This window comes from Lissotriton vulgaris, chromosome 3_1, assembly GCF_964263255.1.
Source record: "Lissotriton vulgaris chromosome 3_1, aLisVul1.2, whole genome shotgun sequence".
NCBI classification, from domain to species: domain Eukaryota; kingdom Metazoa; phylum Chordata; class Amphibia; order Caudata; family Salamandridae; genus Lissotriton; species Lissotriton vulgaris.
In genome coordinates, this window is record NC_141689.1 from 1,965,209,207 (window position 1) to 1,965,232,196 (window position 22,990).

Consider the following 22,990-nt stretch of genomic DNA (forward strand, 5'->3'; position numbering starts at 1 on the left):
GTTTAGCAAGAGGCTGTAGATATTTAGGGGCAGTGCCAGCTTTGATCTTAAATAGATAACTCAGGGCCTTGAATCGAATTCGATTTTCAACCCTAAGCCAATGCAGATCCCTGAGATGTTTGGTGATCCTAGCGGATCTAGGGATTTTGCAGAGCAGTCTTGCCGCAGCGTTCTGCACTAGTTGCAGACGCTTTATCACTGCCTTGTTTGAACCCAGGTATAAGATGTTACCGTAGTCAAGCCAAGATGTCACTAAGGCGTTGACCACGGTCTTCTGGGTAGTAGGTGGCAACATCCAGACGATTTTTCGTAACCATTTAAGAATGGTAAAACATATACCTGCCACTTTGTTTGCTTGCTGAGTCATGGATAGACTGTCATCAATGATGACCCCAAGGTTTCTAACCTGAGAGGCTGGAGGTGGAAGTTTACCTAATGACGATGGCCAATGGGAATCGTTCCATAGGTCTTTACTGTTCCCTAACAGGAGGACCTCTGTTTTATCTCCATTTAATTTGAGTTGGTTGGCTGACATCCAACTAAATATTTCTTGGAGGCCTACTTTTAATGCAGATTGGATAGACAGGTCGGATTTGGAGAGTGAAAACAGGACTTGCGAATCATCTGCATAGGTCAAGATTGGCCAGTGGTCGTAGGTACAAATTAAAAAACAGAGGGCTCAAAATTGATCCCTGTGGCACACCGTGAGGAGAGTGGAATACCTCAGAACATGCCTCCGAAGAGGAGATCTGGAAGGTGCAGAGGGATAAGTAAGATCTAATCCAGTCCAGAGCTTTGCCTTCGACACCATTCTCCCCCAGCCTGTCAAGCAGTATGGAGTGAGAGATGGTGTCGAAAGCCGCACTAAGATCTAACAAGACCAGTGCTACTGTTTGGCCGTCATCCATAAGCTCCCTGATCTTTTCTGTGACCCCAAGCAGGGCCGTCTCGGTAGAGAAACCACTCCTAAACCCAGATTGGGATGAATGCAGGAGTTCATTGTTTTCCACATAGCTTGAGAGTGCCTTATGGATATGCCTCTGTAAGACTTTTGAAAAGGCAGGTAGTAATGCGATTGGGCGATAATTTGCCAATATCATAGGGTCTGCGCCTGGTTTTTTAAGTAGAGGGCTGACCATAGCATGTTTCCATAGAGCAGGAACTATGGCTTGCTCTATGGAGGCATTCAGTATCTCTGCTATGGGAGTCAAAGCAGCGTCCTCTAGTTTATTTATGATACTGATAGGAATAGGGTCACGAGGGGAACCCGATTTGATTGATTTAAGTAGTTCCTTCAGTGTGTCCAATTTAATGGGAGGCCAGACTTCAAGATGACAGTTTCCTCTAGGGACTTGGGAGGGGTTTCCTTGCTTGTCTGTGGTCATGCTATCGTTTTTAATATTGGAGACGATGTTCTCAATCTTATTAGTGAAGAAAGAAGCCAAGTCCTGGCATTGCTGGGTATTAAGAGGGGTAGGTTGCGAAGCCATTGCGAAGCCATTGCAAAGATTGACAAAAGCAGATGTAAAGGACCCAATAGCAGTGATAAAATATGCTGCAAATGGGGAGAAAAATGATTATGTCTAAAAAGGCAATGAGTACGCAGGTACCATTGCTAAGTTCTGTGCTCAGGAGAGGGTTGCAATCAATCGAGAAAAATTTAATGAACATGTTTCAAGCATTCTCATATTAATCTTTGTAATTCAGACATGGCAAAAATTAAAACAATTACAAGATAAGGCAGATGAGGAGGAGAACATTGGATGGCTGAGACAGGGCTGTAAACAAAGAGAAGGTGATAAGATTTGGGTTTACAAAGATGACAGATTGGTCATGCCAAACAGCATAATTTCAGATATGGCTCGAATGTATCATGGAGAGGGCCATGTAGATCGAGATGACATAATGAAAATGTTCAGAAAGACATGGTACAATCCGAAGTTCAGATTAGTTGCAGAGTCACTTTGTCAAAGATGTCTGACATGCCAGAAAAACAAAGTCAGACTTCCATAATGTTTAATAAAACTAAAATGTTTGCTGCATGTTATCAAATCAACCTAGAATAAACTGTGCAACATGAACACATGGGACTAACATTATGCTTATTTGTGCAAAATGCAAAAGAAATAATACAATAATTATTGTCTATTGTCTTTGTCGTATACTAACTGCTGCTGTTAAAAATAATAGCATGTGCTTTTAAATGTGGTTTTGTCTTGTCTTTTCTGTGACAAATGCAGTTCCAGATCGGATTGGTATATCAAAGGTAATATATGCTGCTTAAATGTGCTTTTGCTAGGTAACATAATTAATGGGTTAACATTTAGCAAAGGGGGTGGGTAGCAGAACAAATGTCAATTCTTTAATTAATTGATGTTTTATGTTTGTTTAAATAACAGTTTTTCAAATGAAGCTTAGAGTTGGCTGCAGAAAAATAATGCATTCTAAAAAAGTGACGCAATAAAAAGTGGCGCAGAAAATTGACGCTTTCTGAAAAAAGGCTTGCTGATGTAAAGCCACAAGAGAAAACTTATTTTGAAAAAGATGAGAAGCCTATAAACTTTTATTGTGAAAAGTTTTGAAAAGAACTGCCAAAGGCGACCCTGTGGAGAGGTTTGCTATTGTGCCACGGGAAGCTCAGAACGGACAGGCTCAAGGCCAGGATGTGAGTCTTGGCATTTTTGTGCATTACATGAACATCTTTGCTACAAAATGTAGCAGCCTAAGGAAGTGCCGCCAGGACTCTGTGCATGAACAATTGGTTAGTGAAAAAGCCCGGACCTGAGGTGGAAGATGTCACAATTTACTGTGGCATGAGGTGGTTCAGCCAATGGGGAGCCAGAATTCAGCTGTTGGAATGTGAAAATAGTTAGTTTAGCCTTAGTTTTAGGGAATAAGAATTGGCTCAAGGAGCAGACTTTTTTCCTACGGTACTTGATTCCAGAGGGTCGTGTTCTGCTGATCTACGAACGCACGTAAGGAAAGGAGACTTTTAAAGACTTTGTTTTCAGGCGATGAGGGTAGAGACAGGGAATTAGTTAGGGCTTGGAAATGCTCTTTTTCACTTATTTCTGTTAATGAATAATATTTCTTTAATCAAGCTCTCTTTATAAATGCTGAATAAACTTTTCTTTAATGACATTTTCTAATACTTGTTTAATAAAGTTCCAAAACCTAAGTTTTCATGAATATGTTTGAATAAACTTACTAAATGACAAGCTGGTCTTGTTTATTGTAGATATTTTAAACAACATATTAGATTCATTCGCCTCATGATTCAGCTGGTCTGTTATTTTTATGGGCCAATTATTGATTGGTAAGTTAGGTGGTAGATGGTGTCATCATTTATGCAGAAGTTTGGTAGGAGCGGTGGATCAATGGCGTCCTGGTTCTCAGCATTACATGGGGACACTCACTCAAGGTGCTTGCTGACAGCCTCAGACCGCTGCTCATCGAACCTTTGAGACTGCCAGGGGTGGACTCTGCTTTGTGTTTTGGCCGCATGCCTGCCTTGCACGTATAATTGCGAGCCCTACTATGCAGCACCCTGTACACTGCAGCACAATTCCCAGACAGAAGTCAGGACCCTCACTATTGTAGAACGCTGCTTCCTTCATCATTTAAGGCCGGACATAGCTGCAACTGCCTACTTGCATTGCTAACTGCTACATCTTCCCCCTAGTGGTAACCTACCAAGCAGTATACCCTACAGTACCACCGCCTGGCATCATTGAGGTCTGTCTGCCATAGATCTGGGTATATTGAGCACGTGGCTAGCACCTGGGATCTACCTCTAGTGCATCCGCTGTTATGCAGTGGGCACATAGCGTTGGACTGCATCTAGCTGTACTGCTGCAGGCATGTCCTGGGCAGGCCCACCACTGGAGTTTGGCCCCTCAGGTGGCACCTCTACCCACGGTTCCCAAGGCTAGAAATATCCCTGCATGGGTAGGACGGACAAGCAACAGACTAAATTACAATTTGGGGCTAAAAAGCATGCTAAGGCTCCAACACCCAATGCCTCGGACACAGATCTAGACCCAGAGGCTGGTGCGACTACAAAGCTGGAACGTATGATGCTTAGTATGCAACAAAGCCTGCACTCTATTGACACCAAGATTGACCACCTCAACCTACGTATGGACACTATGGCATAGAAGATTGATGAGCATGGCTCGCAGATCACAGAGGCGGAGCAGCGTATCTCAACGGCGGAGGATCGTGTGGAGGCGGTAAGTGCATCATGTGCCAGCATGGAGAAAATACTGGAGGTCATCAAGGTGAAAAATTAGGACATAGAAGCCCGCTCCAGCAGACACAACCTTCGAATAACTGAGATTTCGGAAACCACCAACACCGAGGCCCATGGAGACATAAATCGAAACACTGCTCACAACGCTGCTGGGGTGGAGCACTTCTCAAAGGTGCTAATAGTTGAGCGGGCTCATCGTTCCTTGGCTGCTCAACCAGTCCCAGGTGATCCACTGCGTCCTATAATTGCCAGACTCCTGAACTATAGGGACACATACACTGCACATCTTCTGGCTAGAGAAAAGGGAAGGCTTGATTACCAAGGGAGGAAGATAGAACTCTTTCCTGATTTCACGATTGCAGTGCAGCAGGCTCGCCAGGAATTTCAAACAGTCAAGAAAATGTTACAGGCTCTCCAAATTCAATATTCAATGCTTTACCCTGCCCGTCTGCGGATACAACACAATGGGAAAGCGCATATCTTTATGACGCCAAAGGAGGCCCTTCAATATACCCGGTGACTCGAGCGACAAGAGACACTACGCAAGAGAGGTGAAAACTCCGACTCTGAAGGACCAGCACATGAAACTTTGCTGGAAATATTCCTGACTGTAATGTTGGTTCTGTATCGCTGAACTCTTGCATGCAATATGTTTGAATAGTCTCTTGCCCGGGAATAGCCCCTGTACTATGTTAAACATTTCCATGACTTTTTTATTTGAAAGGATCTGTTCATAGGTAAACTATAAATCATCACATGCTCCAGTCCAGAGGAGTTCTCCATACCAGGTATTGCTTTGATGAGAGGTCGAGGCTGTATGCCTTGAATGTTTGATATTAGGTCATCCCTTGGTTAGCCTATTTCTACCTATCTCGGCCCCCCCTGTCTCTGCGTGGGGCCGAGGGCTGCTAGCGACCCACTGTATGGGAATACCCCAAAAGGTTCTGTTTTTTGCTTGGGCTCCTTCTGGAGCCCTTACAGGGCTATTGATTTTTTTTCACTATTCTCAAGATGTGTACTTTGAAAGCAACATTGCTTGGTTTTTGTTATGTTCACTGGGGGGTCTACTTGCAGCACGGTTTAAATCCCTTGCATGCTCATGACGAGCTCAGCTCGTCATGAGCTATAGTGCTCCAGTGCTCATGACGAGCTTAGCTCGTCATGGCCATTAGAACGCTCGCACGCTGGGATAATTCCCCTGCTGTGCTGAACGTTCTATTGTAACGGGTGTGGCCGTGACGAGCTCAGCTCGTCATGAGCACAGGAGCACTGTAGCTCATGACGAGCTGAGCTGGTCATGAGCACCGGGGCGCTGTGCGCGCCCCCTCCCCCCAGCACAGCAGGAAAATTACCCCAGCAGCCAAGGGTTTAATGCTGCAATGGGTGGGAGGGCTGGTTGGGGAACACTGTTGTTTTGTAATGGAATTGAATGCATTGAGCGAGAACTGATTTGTATGACTCATATTTTCTAAACTGTGTGGTAGGTTGTATAGCTGGAAGGTGCGGGCATGGCTGATTCTAAACGGTCTAATATCTCCTGGATTAGCTGGAATGTGCGGGGACTTAATAATGCCAAGAAAGTGCGACAGGAGCTATCTTAACTGGACATGCAATATATCCAAATTGCCCTGTTGCAAGAGATGCATCTCACTGAACAGGCAGTCTCGCAAGTTGCTACTAGATGGGCGGGGGTACGGATGGCTGCCTCATATTCCTCATATGAGCGGGGATTTATGATTCTTGTAAGGAGGGGTATTCCATTCATGCCATCGCATGTTGATGAGGATGACAACGGGTGCTATATCATAGCGCAGGGTACGCTCTATAACATACGGCTGACTATTGTGAATTTATATGGTCCTAATGTGGATGATCCTACCTTCTTTGACAAAATATGTTGCAAACTCTGTCAACTATCCCCTGCGGTGCTTCTCTGTGGTGGTGACTTCAATGTGGTCTTAGATCCTACATTAGATAGGGTGTCCACGACAGTCCTACCCCCCGAAGAGTTGCTGTAGCTCTGCGCGATGGGATGTGGTCATTGGGTCTCACAGACATCTGGAGATTAAGGCACCCACACACTAGAGAAGGTACATGCCACTCATATGCATGACAGTCCTGGTCCAGCTTAGACTACTGGCTGGTCACGCAGGAAGTCTGTACATGGATCACGCAGTTACAACACTTACCTCGAACATTGTCAGACCACACTCCGGTAGCTTTGGACATGATTCTGCCATCACACATTCCTACTCCCTTTCAATGGCGCCTACAACCATCCTCATTACTGGATCAGGTCTTTAAAGAGGGAATCCGTGAGGCTATCTCTGACTGTTTCTCACTAAACACAGGGTCAGTTCAGACTATGGAGACGGTATGGTAAGCGTTTAAAGTAACGATTCGGGGGACATGTATAGGCCTTCAGGCTGGGGTTTTAAAATCTTTACGTCACTCCCATGGCCGCGTTTGAGCGTGAGTTAGGTGATTTGGAGCGTAAATATGGTGACCGAGTAGATCCCAGTACATTAGCACTCATTACAGAGAAAATAATGGAGTACAATGAAATAGCTGAACAAGAGATTAAACACTTATCACGCTGGTGCAAGGCGCGCTACTATGGAGAGGGTGGCTCGCCGGGCAGAACGTTAGCTAGTCGTATACTGGAACCCCAGGCTAGGGCGCACATGATACAAGCGATCACTGCCGATACTGACACACACTATGACACACCGACTATTCTGAATACGTTTACAGAATATTACGCCGGGATGTATGCCCACAGACCCACAGTCGACGCTGCTGACTTGAGCAATATCTTGATGATATCGCTTTGGTATGGCTGTCACGAGGACATCAAGATTTCTTGATGCACCCGCTCACATTGAGTGAAGTGCGGGATGTTATAGCCGCTCTACCAAATGGGAAAGCTGCAGGTACTGATGCGTTGCTGGACGAGTTTTATAAAGAATACGCCGACCAGTTGGAACCATGTCTCCTTCAACTATATGAAGAGGTGCATGACGCCCAGTGTTTGCCACCAACCCTGCATGAGGTACTAGTGGTTGTGCTCTTAAAGCCTGAGAAGTCACCGGACAGATGTGATTCCTACCATCCCCTATCTCTCATAAATACAGATGTTAAAATTTTAGAGAAAGTGTTAGCCATCAGGCTGCAGCTACTCCTTCCCCTTCTGGTGCTCCCCGACCAATCGGCATTCGTCTCCACTTGATTTACATCACACAATTTACGCACAATTTTTGCAGTAATGCATGTACTGGAGCCCATGCTACCAGCAGTAGCAATGCTACTCTGCACTGCAAAAGCGTTCGATTCGATATCCTGGTCATATATGGTCACGGTCCTACATCGCATGGGGGTTCCATTTGTTTTCACCAATGTGATTAAATTATTATATACCATATAGGATTAATGGGCAGCTGCCGGAGAAGATTCCTATCCAAAGGGGCACACAGCAGGGCTGTCCGCTGTTGCCGATGTTATTTGCTCTTGTGCTTGAGCCCTTGGCCTGTATCTTACGACAGCGCCATGCCCAAACGGCCTTGCGGTTTATGCAACATCCGATTGCAGTCTTCATGTATGTGGACGACAGGGTGTTGTATGTCTGAGAGCCGGCAAGATTTCTTGCACAACTTATACGGGAATATTTCCAGTTTGAACGTTTCTCAGACTTGGGCATCAACTGGTCCAAGTCGACTATATTGCCTCTCACGGACTGTACGCAGCGGTTCGACATGGATTATCCCCTAACATGGTGTGCACATACTGTAAAATATTTAGGAATTTGGCTACATGGGGACCCGGATGCTGTCATACAGTCTTATTGTGACACAGCCATCACACAACTTGAGGGACAGGTAAACTGTTGGATCAAGCTGCCGCTGTCATTTGTGCATCAGATAGCGGTGTTGAAAATGGTGGTTCCGCGATTTTTATATCTTTCTTTAAACATTCTGGTACACCTAACGTGACCCTTTTTCAACAAACTCCGCTCCCCTTTGATCACACTACCCTGGGGAGGTAAGAAACCTCATCTTAAGTGGGAGATACTTACCCTTCCATATGATAAAGGTGCCTTCTCAGCACCGGACTTTCACCTTTAGTATCTCTGTGCGCAGGCGCACCACGCCTACTACTGACAGCATGCGTATATTCCACGTGTGGCGGTGGAGGCAGGTGCCGTTTGCCCCATACCGCTCAAGACCATGATAGTAAACAAACCGAAGGTGTTCGAAAAAGGGGAATTTGATACTGTACAAACTACATCCAAGGCCTGGCATGAACTCGGTCAGCGAGCCAATGAATTGTCATTATACGCATCCAGCATGCCGCTGTTATACCACTCAGAACTCTCGGTCACCAGGGAATCTGGCATGCTACAGACCCTCAAAGATATGGAATTGTCCACAATGGCGGATGTGTTCCCGGGAGACCAGTTCATAACCACAAAAAACGTAAGCGCCCGAGGCAATGTCTCAGCCATGCAATTTTTTGTCTATACTAGATTACGCTCTGCTGTGCGTGCACTCTACCCACACTTCCCTACAGAGTCACCGACTCTGAAGGCACTACAACTTCTATATACCACTGTTAGAAATGGGATCTCTGGTTGGCTAAGACTTGCGCCAAAGCCAGGCAGAGACCACCACTCTAGTCAGGGCAAGGGAGTTACACACCAAGATAACCCCTGCTCACCCCCTTGGTAGCTTTGCACGAGCAGTTAGGCTTATCCCAGAGGCAATGTGTAAAGCGTTTGCCAAACACACACAGCAGCAACACACTAGGCACACCACAAAAGGAACTCCACACAAGGTTATATGTAAAAATAGGCTTTGTATTATAAGAAACACATTAGAATAGTAATCACACAATGTACACATTACAGGGGATTATATACACATGACCGGGGCGATCGGGCCACGGTCATGTGGATATAAGAATATCAGAATCTTTAGAAAAGCACAAGTAGAAAATGTAAAAGCACACCCAGTAACTACTGGCGAAATTAGGAACTTAGCATAAGATCCTGCAACGTAAAACAGAGGATGCATAAATCACCTTGCGCATAAAACTACCTTAGGCCCAAACCTCATTTGTAAAAGCACATTATGTAAGAATCATGGGGTAATAGGCCTAGCAAGCATACCCCTATTGTTGTGCATAAATCATTGTAGGCATCACATTAGTTATAAAACATCACCTAAATCATATTAAGGGCCTCTTATGCACAACCCTCACAGCTGCGGAAAACAATCAGTACTGACCGGTAATAGGGCCTTACACTCAGCACATCACAATATGCCCAAGCTCCATGAGCGACAGAATCGAATGGCACACCTCCCACAGGGTTACTGTCCCAACGTCAGTGTTCCCCGGGCGGGGCCCTGTCCTGGGCTCGCCTGCAGTGCCACTTCAATTTGTACTTGCCCCCAATAGCGCCAGCACCACTGTGCTGTGGGGGACCCCACCCTGGGGCCCTGGACACCAAAGTTGCCACCATGTTGCAGCTGCCCACTACGGCGCAGCTGAGGACACCAAACCAGCACTGGAACTCCACATGCTTAGTCCACCCGGGGCCCCTGCGGGGACTGCTCCGGGAATCCAGGGAATGCGACCCAAATGACCCCCAAGATGCAGTTGCCTGCAACGGCGCTGCAACGGTGAGGACTGGAAACACTTCACGATGCAGCTGCCCGCTGTCAGATGGGGCAGCTGGGAAGCACAAATAAGTCCTCGCACAGATGGCAGGCACCGGCAATATGCCCCGACACCCCCCAACCACCTAAGACTGAGCCCCACTCACCGGTCTCTCTGCTGCGACGTCTCCGCTTTCTCCACTGCCAGCAGCACTTCTCTCACGGTCACGCTGTGGCTGCCTGCGGGACTCCCTCCACCCTACGGGGTCCCGCCTGAAAGATATCTTGATCGTGTTGCGGCCTCAATGCTCCGGTTTCATTCTTTTACGTGATGGGCTCTCCTCTCCTCTCCTCATGGGAGCCCCTCTCCAGCCGGCACTGACTTCCGGCTTCCGTGGACAACCCAGGCCCCGCCCACAGTCAGGTAGCTTCCGGGCTTTTACTTTCGCGGCAGGACTGTGGGGTGAGCACCCGCTTGCTTAAAGGTGCATAGCAGCGGGGTGGACACCTGCTTGCTTAAAGGTGCAGTCACAAAGGCTGCCGCAATGCGGGGTGGGCACCCGCTAGGTACAACAATAAACCACTAAGGCGGCAATAACGCGGGGTGGGCTCCCACTCCACCTCAGACACGGGGGAACCCCTCAAGCTGGGGTTCCCTTCAGTAAACGTCTTGCAGCCCAGCGCTGTAGGGAAAAGAGGGGGGAATCCCTACGCTTGGGATTCCCTCCGCAGGCACCTCTGAAGCGCGCTGCCAGACGCCAGCTCTTCCCAGCAGTAAAGAGCAATGCGCTCTTTAGTAATAAAAGCAAAGTGCTCCTAAAAATAAAAGTAAAGTGCTCTTCAGGGTGCTAGAGTTCAAAGTCCAGAGGGCAAAGGCTGGGCCCAGGCAGGCAAGCACACTGGGTCCTCCAGCAGGGAGGCAGTCCCTAGTGGCAGTTCCTCCTGGAGCCCAGCAGCAGCAGGCCCCCTTCTTGTCAGAAACAGCTCAGCAGAGACCATTTCCATGGGGTCACAGACCCTTCTTTTATACACCTCTTTCCTTTGCGACACAGCACAGGGCTGGGAGAAAACCAGATGCAACTGGTTTGGGGGAGCTTTGGAGCACTTTGGTGGGCTCAGATCCTCTCTCCTTTGTCAGGTGGGTGCTAGGTGATAGGATTCACCACAGGGGGTGGAACCAGCATTGTGGAGGGAAGACACAGCCCTATTCACGTCCCAGGTGCAACTGTTCCCTCCCATCTATATGCAGATCTCTCTATTCACCACTGGGCAGACTCATCCTGGCTCCTGGAGCCAACCACACCATCCAGCCCCTGTCAATCACAAACAAGACATGCAATTCACATCAGGCAGACAGACCCACCGCAGACAGAAATGCCAACTTCTAAAAGGCTTTCCACATCACTGGAGTCAAGCTTTCCAGGCTGAAGAAGGCTGATAGCCAGAAACCGGTCCTTGGATGCTTGATTCCGGTCTAGGAAAGACATGGCTTGGTAGTTCGGGCTGAACTGTTCTCATGAGGCACAGGGTCAAGGCTGATTTGCATATAGCCATTGTCTGACCTAGGGTGGTGTGGAGTGCAAAAAAACGATGGATTTAGGCCCAGATCTTTGTACTGGGGAGAATGTAAGACATTGTTCTGCATTCTGTCCATCAACTGTGTTTTTTGCAATTTTCACCCCGAGTGGGCTGGGTATACTCAGACGTGAGTCCCAGGCTCTCCACATCACTGGAGTCAAGCTATATAGGCTGAAGAAGGCTGATAGCCAGAAACCGGTCCATGGATGCTTGATTCCGGTCTAGGAAAGACATGGCTTGGTAGTTCGGGCTGGACTGTTCCCATGAGGCACAGGGTCAAGGCTGATTTGCATGTAGCCATTGTCTGACCTAGGGTTGTGTGGAGTGCAAATAAATGATGGATTTAGGCCCAGATCTTTGTACTGGGGTGAATGTAAGACATTGTTCTGCATTCTGTCCATCAACTGTGTTTTTTGCAATTTTCACCCCGAGTGGGCTGGGTATACTCAGACGCGAGTCCCAGGCTCTCCAGATCACTGGAGTCAAGCTATCCATGCTGAAGAAGGCTGATAGCCAGAAACCGGTCCTTGGATGCTTGATTCCGGTCTAGGAAAGACATGGCTTGGTAGTTCGGGCTGGACTTTTCCCATGAGGCACAGGGTCAAGGCTGATTTGCATATAGCCATTGTCTGACCTAGAGTGGCGTGGAGTGCAAAGAAACGATGGATTTAGGCCCAGATCTTTGTACTGGGGTGAATGTAAGACATTGTTCTGCATTCTGTCCATCAACTGTGTTTTTTGCAATTTTCACCCCGAGTGGGCTGGGTATACTCAGACGTGAGTCCCAGGCTCTCCACATCACTGGAGTCAAGCTATCCAGGCTGAAGAAGGCTGATAGCCAGAAACCGGTCCTTGGATGCTTGATTCCGGTCTAGGAAAGACATGGATTGGTAGTTCGGGCTGGACTGTTCCCATGAGGCACAGGGTCAAGGCTGATTTGCATATAGCCATTGTCTGACCTAGGGTGGTGTGGAGTGCAAAAAAACGATGGATTTAGGCCCAGATCTTTGTACTGGGGTGAATGTAAGACATTGTTCTGCATTCTGTCCATCAACTGAGTTTTTTGCAATTTTCACTCCGAGTGGGCTGGGTATACTCAGACGTGAGTCCCAGGCTCTCCACATCACTGGAGTCAAGCTATCCAGGCTGATAGCCAGAAACCGGTCCTTGGATGCTTGATTCCGGTCTAGGAAAGACATGGCTTGGTAGTTCGGGCTGGACTGTTCCCATGAGGCACAGGGTCAAGGCTGATTTGCATATAGCAATTGTCTGACCTAGGGTGGTGTGGAGTGCAAAAAAACGATGGATTTAGGCCCAGATCTTTGTACTGGGGTGAATGTAAGGCATTGTTCTGCATTCTGTCCATCAACTGTGTTTTTTGCAATTTTCATCCCGAGTGGGCTGGTTATACTTAGACGTGAGTCCCAGCCTCTCCACATCACTGGAGTCAAGCTATCCTGGCTGAAGAAGGCTGATAGCCAGAAACCGGTCCTTGGATGCTTGATTCCGGTCTAGGAAAGACATGGCTTGGTAGTTCGGGCTGGACTGTTCCCATGAGACACAGGGTCAAGGCTGATTTGCATATAGCCATTGTCTGACCTAGGGTGGTGTGGAGTGCAAAAAAACGATGGATTTAGGCCCAGATCTTTGTACTGAGGTGAATTTAAGACATTGTTTTGCATTCTGTCCATCAACTGTTTTTTGCAATTTTCACCCCGAGTGGGCTGGGTATACTCAGACGTGAGTTCCAGGCTCTCCACATCACTGGAGTCAAGCTATCCAGGCTGAAGAAGGCTGATAGCCAGAAACCGGTCCTTGGATGCTTGATTCCGGTCTAGGAAAGATATGGCTTGGTAGTTCAGGCTGGACTGTTCCCATGAGGCACAGGGTCAAGGCTGATTTGCATATAGCCATTGTCTGACCTAGGGTGGTGTGGAGTGCAAATAAACAATGGATTTAGGCCCAGATCTTTGTACTGGGGTGAATGTAAGACATTGTTCTGCATTCTGTCCATCAACTGTGCTTTTTGCAACTTCTAAAAGTGGCATTTCTCCACCAGTCACCATACATCTGCGCAAACCATTGCACAGCATTTATTCCCATGAGTTCATACATACTAAACTCGCCCCTGCACTCCTCTCATAACAGGAATTACCAGGGACACACATGTCCCCCGTGTATTCCTATGGGAGGGCAGACCAAACTCACCACACGCACTCAGAGCGCACACACACTTTACACTGGGCCACAGTGCTAAAGTGCGCAGAGGCCAAAATCTACTAATATCGGGTCACATAAAAGGCAAAAAGTTTAGGGGTGAACCTGCCAAAAGGGCCAAGTCCAACAACCACTATATCTAAGGCTAAGCTAGTCTCTAGACTTTACAAAGCATCGCAGAGAGACATGTCAGCTGGGGATGCAGCTGCATTGGCCAGATGGAATGCCGTACTGTCAGAGCCGCTCTCTGAGAAGGATTGGTTAGATAGCTGCTGCCTAACAGGCCAGCTGACGGCGAATGGTAATCTAAGGTTAGTACACTATAAATACCTGCATCAGCTGTATTACACTGTGGCACAACTTCATCAATATGGGCTGCGACAAGCTGACACCTGCAAACGTTGTGGTGCCTCTGAGGCTGATTTCTCTCATTTGGCATGGGAATGTCCCAAAGTATATGAATACTGGAGCTCAATCTTAAGAATTGTTGGCCTGATGGTTAAGGAATCTATTGAGTGCAACCCAAAGGTATGTCTGGTGGGGGTTGGCGCTAAGGTGAAGATATCCAACAAAAAATTTGTATCAATAGCACTGTTGATGGCTAAGCGTATGGTCTCCATCTGCTGGGGAAGTAGGGTTGTGCCCACCACTAAGCTATGGTTACAAGATCTGGCTTACTGCCGGGATTAATTCACTTGCTATGCGGAAGAACTGACGACAGTGTCCAAGCCACAGGATATATGGGGGCCGCTCACAACCTATCTACTGTCAATAACCGACATCTGATGCCTGAAAGATGTTCATGAGACTGCCCTGCATGTATCTAACCTGCACTGTACATTCTACGAATGCCATGCCTGTATATCCTTATGCCCGTTACAATGTGCTATACCACACAATGAGTTATGTACTAAGTGTATATGTAACTTGCATGCTATACCAATGCCACAACTTGGAAGATTGTATGTCCGCTAATGTTTCTGTATGAAAAAAGCATGAATAAAATTTAAAAAATAAAAAACATAAAAGTATCCTCGGCTTGCTTCCTCAATCTTCGTATGTTCTGAAAATGTTTTAAGTGGCTACCAGCCAGCATCAAAAACAACATCACTCAAGCTCTTGTCACCAGCCACCTAGACTATGACAACACACTCTACAAAGGAATCACCACACACCTACTGAAGAGGCTACAGACCATACAATACTCAGCAGCCAGATTTGTCCTTGATCTCCCCAGAAGGACCCACATCACATCACACCTCAGTAAACTCCAGTGGATCCCCATCCAGAAGAGGTGTCAATCCAAGTGGCTGACCCATGCCTACAGAACACTACAAAACCTAGGACCACCTTACATTAACCACCGGCTGAAGTTTCACTAATCCTCCACACACCTCTGCACCCCGCCTCCCTCTCCCTTGTGAAAACCTCCCACATTCGCCGAAGCAGGAGTGGCAGACTCTCTTTTTATTACCTGGCTGTCCGGACATAAAATAGCCTTCCCCTTCCACCTCTGGACCTTCCCCTCCCTACAGGAATTCATAAAGGATCTAAAGACCTGGCTATTCAGCTGTTCCACCCAGCAGCAGAACCCCCAGCACCTGGATACCCTTGTGGGTAATAAGCAGCACTCTACAAATCCTGTTTGATTGATTGATTGATCTAGGATTGGTAAAAAGAAATAAAATGCACCTGTGTCATTTTGTAGGTGAGCATGAATAATGATGCATGCACAGGTACACATCGTCATACATGCATGATCCTAAAAAAGGACACTGGCACTGCGTTATCATGATTTTCTCTCCCTGCTGTAGAGCATGTGAAAAGGGTTTGGCAAAGTCAAAAGGTCCCAAAGGCGAGCCCTACTGGATTTGCAAATGCTTGTTTTAAAAATGATGTCCTATTTTTGGAAATCCCAAGAAGCTTAAATGCCGTGTATCAGTACTGAAATGAAGAATAATAATGTTACTTATAAAATGATTACAGTCAAACTAAACACTTCAATTACTGAACTTGTGCAATACTCATTTTCTTTTTAATCTGCATTTTTTCAGGAAAGCAGCTGGAACGTAAAAGACAGACTCCGTATATATGAGTTTGATATTGTATGTTAGCTTTAATTTTTATAGTACTTTGTATTCAGACAGTAACTCGAAGAATTTAACGGGTTTACTCTCCTAGTGGCCATGTTCTTGTTCTTTTTAGAAAGTTTTAATATAATCACTCAGCATTGTGAACACAAAATCCCTACTATGATCTTAGAGGGACAGGCTGTATAACATAATTAGCATGGTCAGAATAAAAGAAGCTATTAGTACATGGGTCTGAACACGATGGTACAGTAATTAGCCTTTTCCTAGAGCAGTAATCAGCTAAAAGTAAAGAATAAAGGGGCATATTATCAAGGGGGTTTATCTCCGCTTTTTTGGCTTTAAAAGCCAAGAAAGCGGAGATAAAATGATCTCCCTATTACCTAGCTGTCGCTAACACCAGTTAGCGACAGCTAGTAGGAGATAGCGACCATCTTGGGCCCCGCTTTGCATGTCAGTGATATTTATCACTAATGACATGCAAAGTGGGCCTGCCAAGATGTTAGCGACTGGAAACAGTCGCTAACATCGCTATCTCCTATTACCAACTTTTGGAAATATTCGCGCTAAGCACGAATATTTCCAAAAGCTAACACCTGCCCCTGAGCAGTTCTTAGCCCTGTTATCCAATGGGAGGTGGATAACATGGCTAAGAGCATTAGCTCGGTAATGCCTGAATATCGCTGACTTTTCAGCGATATTCATGCAGTGCGGCCAATTTTTATCGCATTTGCGATAAATCTTGGTAATACCAAGGTTTATCTGTGATAAAAATCGCCGCAGGTCGGTGATACATTTTTGTCTCTAACCAAGCAATAGCGATAATTATCTCTATTGCTTGGTAATATGCCCCAAATTTCGTGTGGTAGTGGTAAGTCTCCATCTAGCAATGATCAACGAACCTCAATTATTGACAAGGTACTAATTCCAAAGAGTGAGAACTTAAGATGAAACTAGGCACAGAGATACAGATATAATGCATGGATAAAAAAAAAATATTATAATAATAAATAAACAAGTTAACAAGGTACATATAATTTTTCTATTCCATATCCAGGTTTTACTGTTGGGCAAGACATGGGCCAAACTGATTTCATGCTACTTTTCCCCACTAATTTTTAAACCTATCAGTTTCTTCCAATTTTTCAAACACTATTTTCATGACAATTAAAACATCTGTGAAACAATCTATGCACTTTTTTTAAGGCTTTCCATGGACTAGAATGATAAAAACTCATTTAGATTATTAATGTATTGTATATGTATGTCACTGATTTCACGATTTACATACTTCATTTCTGCCCTAGTGCAATCATAAAGAATTTGGCTGGAGAAAATATTCTCTTCCTCCACACACTAGAGGCGCAGCATAATAGTGCAAATTGGCTTTGCTTTTTTGTCACCCGTGCAATGTTTCTCCCAAACAGCCCAGCCCAAGAGGGCACAGGTGTATCAAAGTAGACAATTTTAAGTCAACTAATCATGTATGCACTATACTGACATAGGACTGCAGATTTGCAGCCTGTCATTGGTACATTCAACTGAGTATATAACCACAGGAATATTGGTAGTGGTTGCCTGTACACCAAATCAGCACGTCTTCAAGAGCTTTATTTCATTGTAAATTCAAATTAATATGGTATATGTATTCCAATTACAAAGCGCATGGCGACAGGACGTTCTCTGCACGAGTTCCCAGGGTCGTGCTGTTCGTTTTGTACCTCCGTGTTGTGATATGATTTCTGATAGCCTCTGCTATTTAATCATGGCTGCCATGTATGATATAGTACATGATAGGCATGGGCATGGGTCCAGAGTTCAGGCTTTGTTATGTCTTACTTTTAGATTTCCTAAATAGATTTCAACGTCATGTCTTCATCAACTTTTGAAAATGTTACAATTTAAAAATATATGGATTTTTTTCTTTAACTTCACTTTGCCTAGTTTTTTTTATAGTACTTTCTTTTTTTATTATTGTTGTTTATTGTTGCGCACAGTGCACCATTATTAAACAAGACGAGTTATATTTTAGAGCCCAGCACTTGGGTATTGGTTGGTAAACTACCTCGTGGGGGCCTCTACCCTCTGACCGCGAGTCTTTGTACTGGGCCTCAATCTTTAAATGCTTTGATGTGCCCTCTCGACCAAGTGTCTTTGGAGATTTTTTCAGGGCGTGTGCCCCGCTGGCTCCTAATCAGTTTCATTTCCCAAGCAGCACGACGCACATCCAAATCCTTAAAAAGCTCATCCATACAATTGTTACACGCTGCATCTACCAGAGCAGTCTTGGGACAGGTTCCCACCTTCATCCTGATGAATCGACAGGACCCGATTAATTTTCCTTCATTGAGGCCACAGCCCTTGGTACTCACCTAATCGTGAACTATGATACCCCCCACCCCAGTCCTGAAGAAGACCCGCTGCTGAGGAATGCACTCACCCTTATGCATTAGGGTCTAAACGTTGACGCGCCTTTAGAAGCCTACACCCTAATTCTGCCCCTTACCCCTGAGCTACAGATGTAGTTACACTGTGAATTATAACAGTTGTTGTGTACACGAAAGTACCTAGAGGGGTAGGCTTGAATATATCAAGGGAGACTGTTTTTTCAACTAGCATAGCACCTTGTTGTTTGCAAAAATTTTGAATCGCCATTTTCCTTTTTACTTTATTTTCCTTTCACTTGAGCACCAACTTTTCACACACTCTTTTCCGGCTGATGATAACCGATGAATAATGTTTTTTTAAATTATTAATTAAGTACAATTGAAATATTCTCATTGTGTGACTAAATAAACTGAGGTTATTAGTCCTTCTGAAAAATTGTGTTTCTTTCTGGGGGTGCCCATGATCTTATGTGCCTTACTAATTACAAACAGGAATCCGTCTGGAATCATAAATTAAAATAGTCTTGGACCACTGTTTTTCTGTACCACAGGACCCTTGAGAAGGGCCGGCTCATGGACAGTGCGACTGGTGTGACCGCACCAGCACTGACTTTTGGTGGGGGAGTCAGCAACAATAAAAATATAATGAAAACATGGATGATTAATCTTCTTTCTAGGCGTTTTGTCTGGTGGAAATTTTGATTCAAAGAAAGGTAGGGCAGAGGTTTAAAGTGCTTGCTGCAAAGAACATGTACCATGCAGATCACAAAGTGCACATAATGTAAATAGGTCAGTGGATTACTGCTTTTGTCAAAGAGATCATTTTGTTACTTACAGTTTATAAGTTAAAGTCCTAACATAGAATAGTGTGCTATTAACTTTCATCTAAGAGCTGCATGCAAACTGCAATGTACAAATTAGAGCATTATCGTTTTTTCCCCCAGTCTCTGATTATCCCAACGTTGCAAACGGTGTTCATTTGGATAGAAATCAATTCTGATTATTAAAGAGAACCCCCAACCATGGTATTATGTTTTAAATTCTGAGTTTGTGTTTCTCCAGATCAATCGCTATTAAACTATACTGTCTACTAGTATGGTTGCCATGTGACTCCTACACCTTGTAGTCCTTAGTCTTATGTAACATTTCCTATACAGTGATTTACTCACTTATAATTGATTGTCGCTTTGTAATGTGGGTGATGTAAAGTGCTCTGACACCCTACACTGGTATGAGTGGTGCCATACATGAAATTAAATGCATCTGAGAGACAGTGTGGTTGTGAAGACTTGAGGGGCACTGTTAAAGGGTAGTAGTGAGGGAATCCGTGGTGGAGGTAATCATTGGGGGACACCAACAAACATTGTTGCTCAGGGAGACACCAGAAGGCCAGTCCCTTCCCCCATTGGTACTTCCATTGGCCTTATTTCAGCAGTAGTTGCTGTAGCTCACCAGGGATCGACAATGCAGGATTGGCACGCACATGAAACTAAGTTCACCAACCTCACAGTCTCTCTGCTTGAGGCACAAGCAGTTTTAACATGTGCTGCCTGCTTTGGGGTCACTGGAAATATGCAGCAAAGGAGGACAAAACAATGCCGCAGTGTTGACTAAATTATGTAGGAAAAAAAAGGCAGCATCGTAATGCAGTATATTTTCTGATACTTTATTTTGACATCTTTACACATGCTAACAGTCTCTGGAAAGATTTCGCCTTATTGGTACCAGGTTTAACATACAAATATAGAATTGAATTGTAACTTTTGAGCCGTTTGAACCACAAACAATTTATTAGTTAAAATTTTCAGATTATGCAGCAGATGTTGTATTATGTGGCAAATATGGCAGAGCAATAACTATATAGACAATATTTGCAAACTTGGATATTTTGCCATTCATGTTTGAAATGCTCTTGTGGGAAAAGGAAGGAGAAGTGCTGATAATAGAAACTCTATGGCTCGGAGACAAATGACTTGTGCTTCCACTTTTAACAATAATTGGGATATTCTGTGATTGGAAACATATTCCACTTTGTGAATGTATTTTAATGTCAATATCTTCTATTAAACTTTAAATAATTATGTGTATTCATTGTTTGAATTACATACCATAATAAGCAGTGAAATGTCAAACAAATACTGAAAATTGGAATGTTTTGCGCATTCTAGTCACACCTCTGACTCCAACAACTTATCCCATCTTCAGGTTATTCCAGCCGTCTGATTCTTTGCCCACAGTTCCCCTACTTTGTTTTCCCCACTTTGACCATTGCATAGAAGTACATATATTCTTAAATCAAAGTGATGCAAATAAACATGGTAATGTGAGTAATACTTTCAATACCAATCAGCTAGGTCTGTACATGCCTGAGAGGAGACTGTAAAAGGCAAAGCAAGCTGCAATACACTTACTGTAAAATACCGTAGGATTCCATCATTCTTTTGATATTATCCTTATATTTATAATATTCTCCCATAATTTCTTCTTTGTTGATGGACTCAAGAAGTGGTGTGTCAACAAAAGCTGGACAAAGTGTGTTGATACGGACACCATCGTTTCCAATATGAGAAGCAGCCTAAAACAGTAGATGAATGAAACAACAAAAATCATTACAACATTATTGGAACCAGAATGATATTGCTTAATTTAACTTGTACTATAGCATTTGGATTCCCATAGATAACATTCTCTCATCCAAGTCGGTAGGGACAGGGTGAATTAGTTCTTAGTGTAATAGTAAAGGACAAAACCCAAATGAGGTAATATGTAAATTATACTACTTTGAAAAGTTATGTCATGTCCTTCAACGACTTCTCCATTGACAACCTAATTCTTAAACGAATCTTTCACACTGTCAAATCTACAGACAATACCAACACCCATCTAAAATCTTAAATAATTTTGGTAAATGTATGTGAACATCCTTACTCAAATTTCAAAATGCAAGTCTAAGCCAAGCCCTTCAGCAACCTGGTACCCTAAAAACCTTTGTGATAAAAAATTATCCACCCACAGACAGGAATGAAAAAGGAAGAAAAGCAGATCTCCTGAGACCTCTTGACAATGAAGTCCCCCTGCTCAACAAACAGACAGCTCATCACATCAGCCAAAGCAAAGTATTATGCCAACACCATCAATGAAGTCACCAACAAAATGCTGTTCGAGACGATCAAACACTTCATCACCCTGTTGCCGGACCCAATCTTTCCTCACTCCCCAGAAAATTGCAGGGGCATATTACCAACGAGTAGCAATATTTATCGTTAACTAGGCTTAGCAACGATTTTTTAATCGCTAAGCATCGCCGGAAATGATCGCTGAGATAACGTGCTATTAGCAGCGTTTATCTCCAAAGCGATAATTTTTCCAGCGATAGCGTGAATATCTCTAAGAATACAGCGATATTCACGCATTAGCGACGAAATGCTCTTAGCCATGTTATCCACCTCACATTGGATAACATGGCTAAGAACAAGTCTGAGCAGGCGTTTTTGGCGATAGCAGGAATATTTCCATTGCTACGCCCGCCTTGTTAATAGGCTATAGCGATGTTAGCGACTGCTTTCAGTCACTAACAGGTTGGGCAAGCCCACTTTGCATGTCATTAGCAATAAATATCGCTGACATGCAAAGCGGGCCCCAAACCGCTCGCTATCGCCTAAAAGCTGTCGCTAACATCGGTTAGCGACAGTTTGCTAATATAGCAATAGAATTATAGCCGCTTAGCGGCTGAAAACGGCCGCTAAACCGGCATAATTGCCTATCGCCCCCCTTGGTAATATGTCCCGCAGTTCTATAAAGTTTTTCTTCCATGAAAAAATAAACAAAATCCAATGGCATATTAACAACACTAAACCTGCTTCAATTCTTACGCCTACCCTTCAAGTAGAATTCTGCAATGGTCAGCTTTCAAAGCCCTATCTCGCCCATATCTTGCACATGTACTTAACTATCTCAAAGGCGACTTGTTATGAAGATAATATCTTATCATTGTCCTCCCTTAAAGATCTCTCTGGAAATTTTCTCCTACCCCTACTTACCATTGCCAATGCTATCTTCACTCAAGGCATCCTCCCAGAAGCTCTCAAGACAGGCCAGATACTCCTAAAGAAACCTATACTAAATCCTGATGACCTTGCCAGCTACCACCCCATTACCCACATATTATTCATCAGAAAGATCATAGAAAAAAAGAAGACTATGTTCAACTCTAAGACTACATCAATGCTAATGATCTCCTGCATGACGATGAGTCTGGCTGCAATTAACACACTGCACCACAGACATTCCAACCCTACAAATTGTAGATGATAAACTGTTGACCATAGATAAAGAAGGCTCTTGCCTCCTGATATTGATGGACCTCTCAGCTTCCTTCAACATAACCAACCATAACACTCTCACAGGCACACTGGAGTCTTGAATGTGATTATCTGAAAATATCCTTCAGTTGTTCTCCTCCTATCTTTCCAACTGACATTAGCTTTTTCACAAGAACACATCCAGATCACAAAACATCCCTATCACCCACGGAGACCCCGAATCAATCAATCATCAATCATAGAACTTGTAAAGCGCACTACTTACCTGTGAGGGTCTCAAGGCGCTTGGGGTGGGGGGGAGTGCCGCTACCGCTCAAAGAGCCTGGTCTTGAGGTGTCTTCTGAAGGTCAGCAGGTCTTGGGTGTGGCGTAGGTGGATGGGGAGGGTGTTCCAGGTCTTGGCGGCGAGGTGGGAGAACGATCTGCCACAGGAGGATGCTCTTCCGATGCGAGGGACAGTGGTGAGGGTGTGGTCGACGGAGTGGAGCTGG

The 22,990-nt window shown here is 44.8% G+C and overlaps 1 protein-coding gene across 1 annotated transcript in view; it reads right to left on the minus strand.

Annotated features, from left to right (window-relative positions):
* The window catches only part of HPGD (15-hydroxyprostaglandin dehydrogenase), a 374,425-nt gene that overhangs the window by 30,172 nt on the left and 321,263 nt on the right, over positions 1 to 22,990 (minus strand). The window contains exon 6 of the mRNA XM_086962447.1: positions 20,590 to 20,753. Coding sequence (XP_086818573.1) covers positions 20,590 to 20,753 — 164 coding nt within the window. The remainder of the gene's footprint in view (positions 1 to 20,589; positions 20,754 to 22,990) is intronic.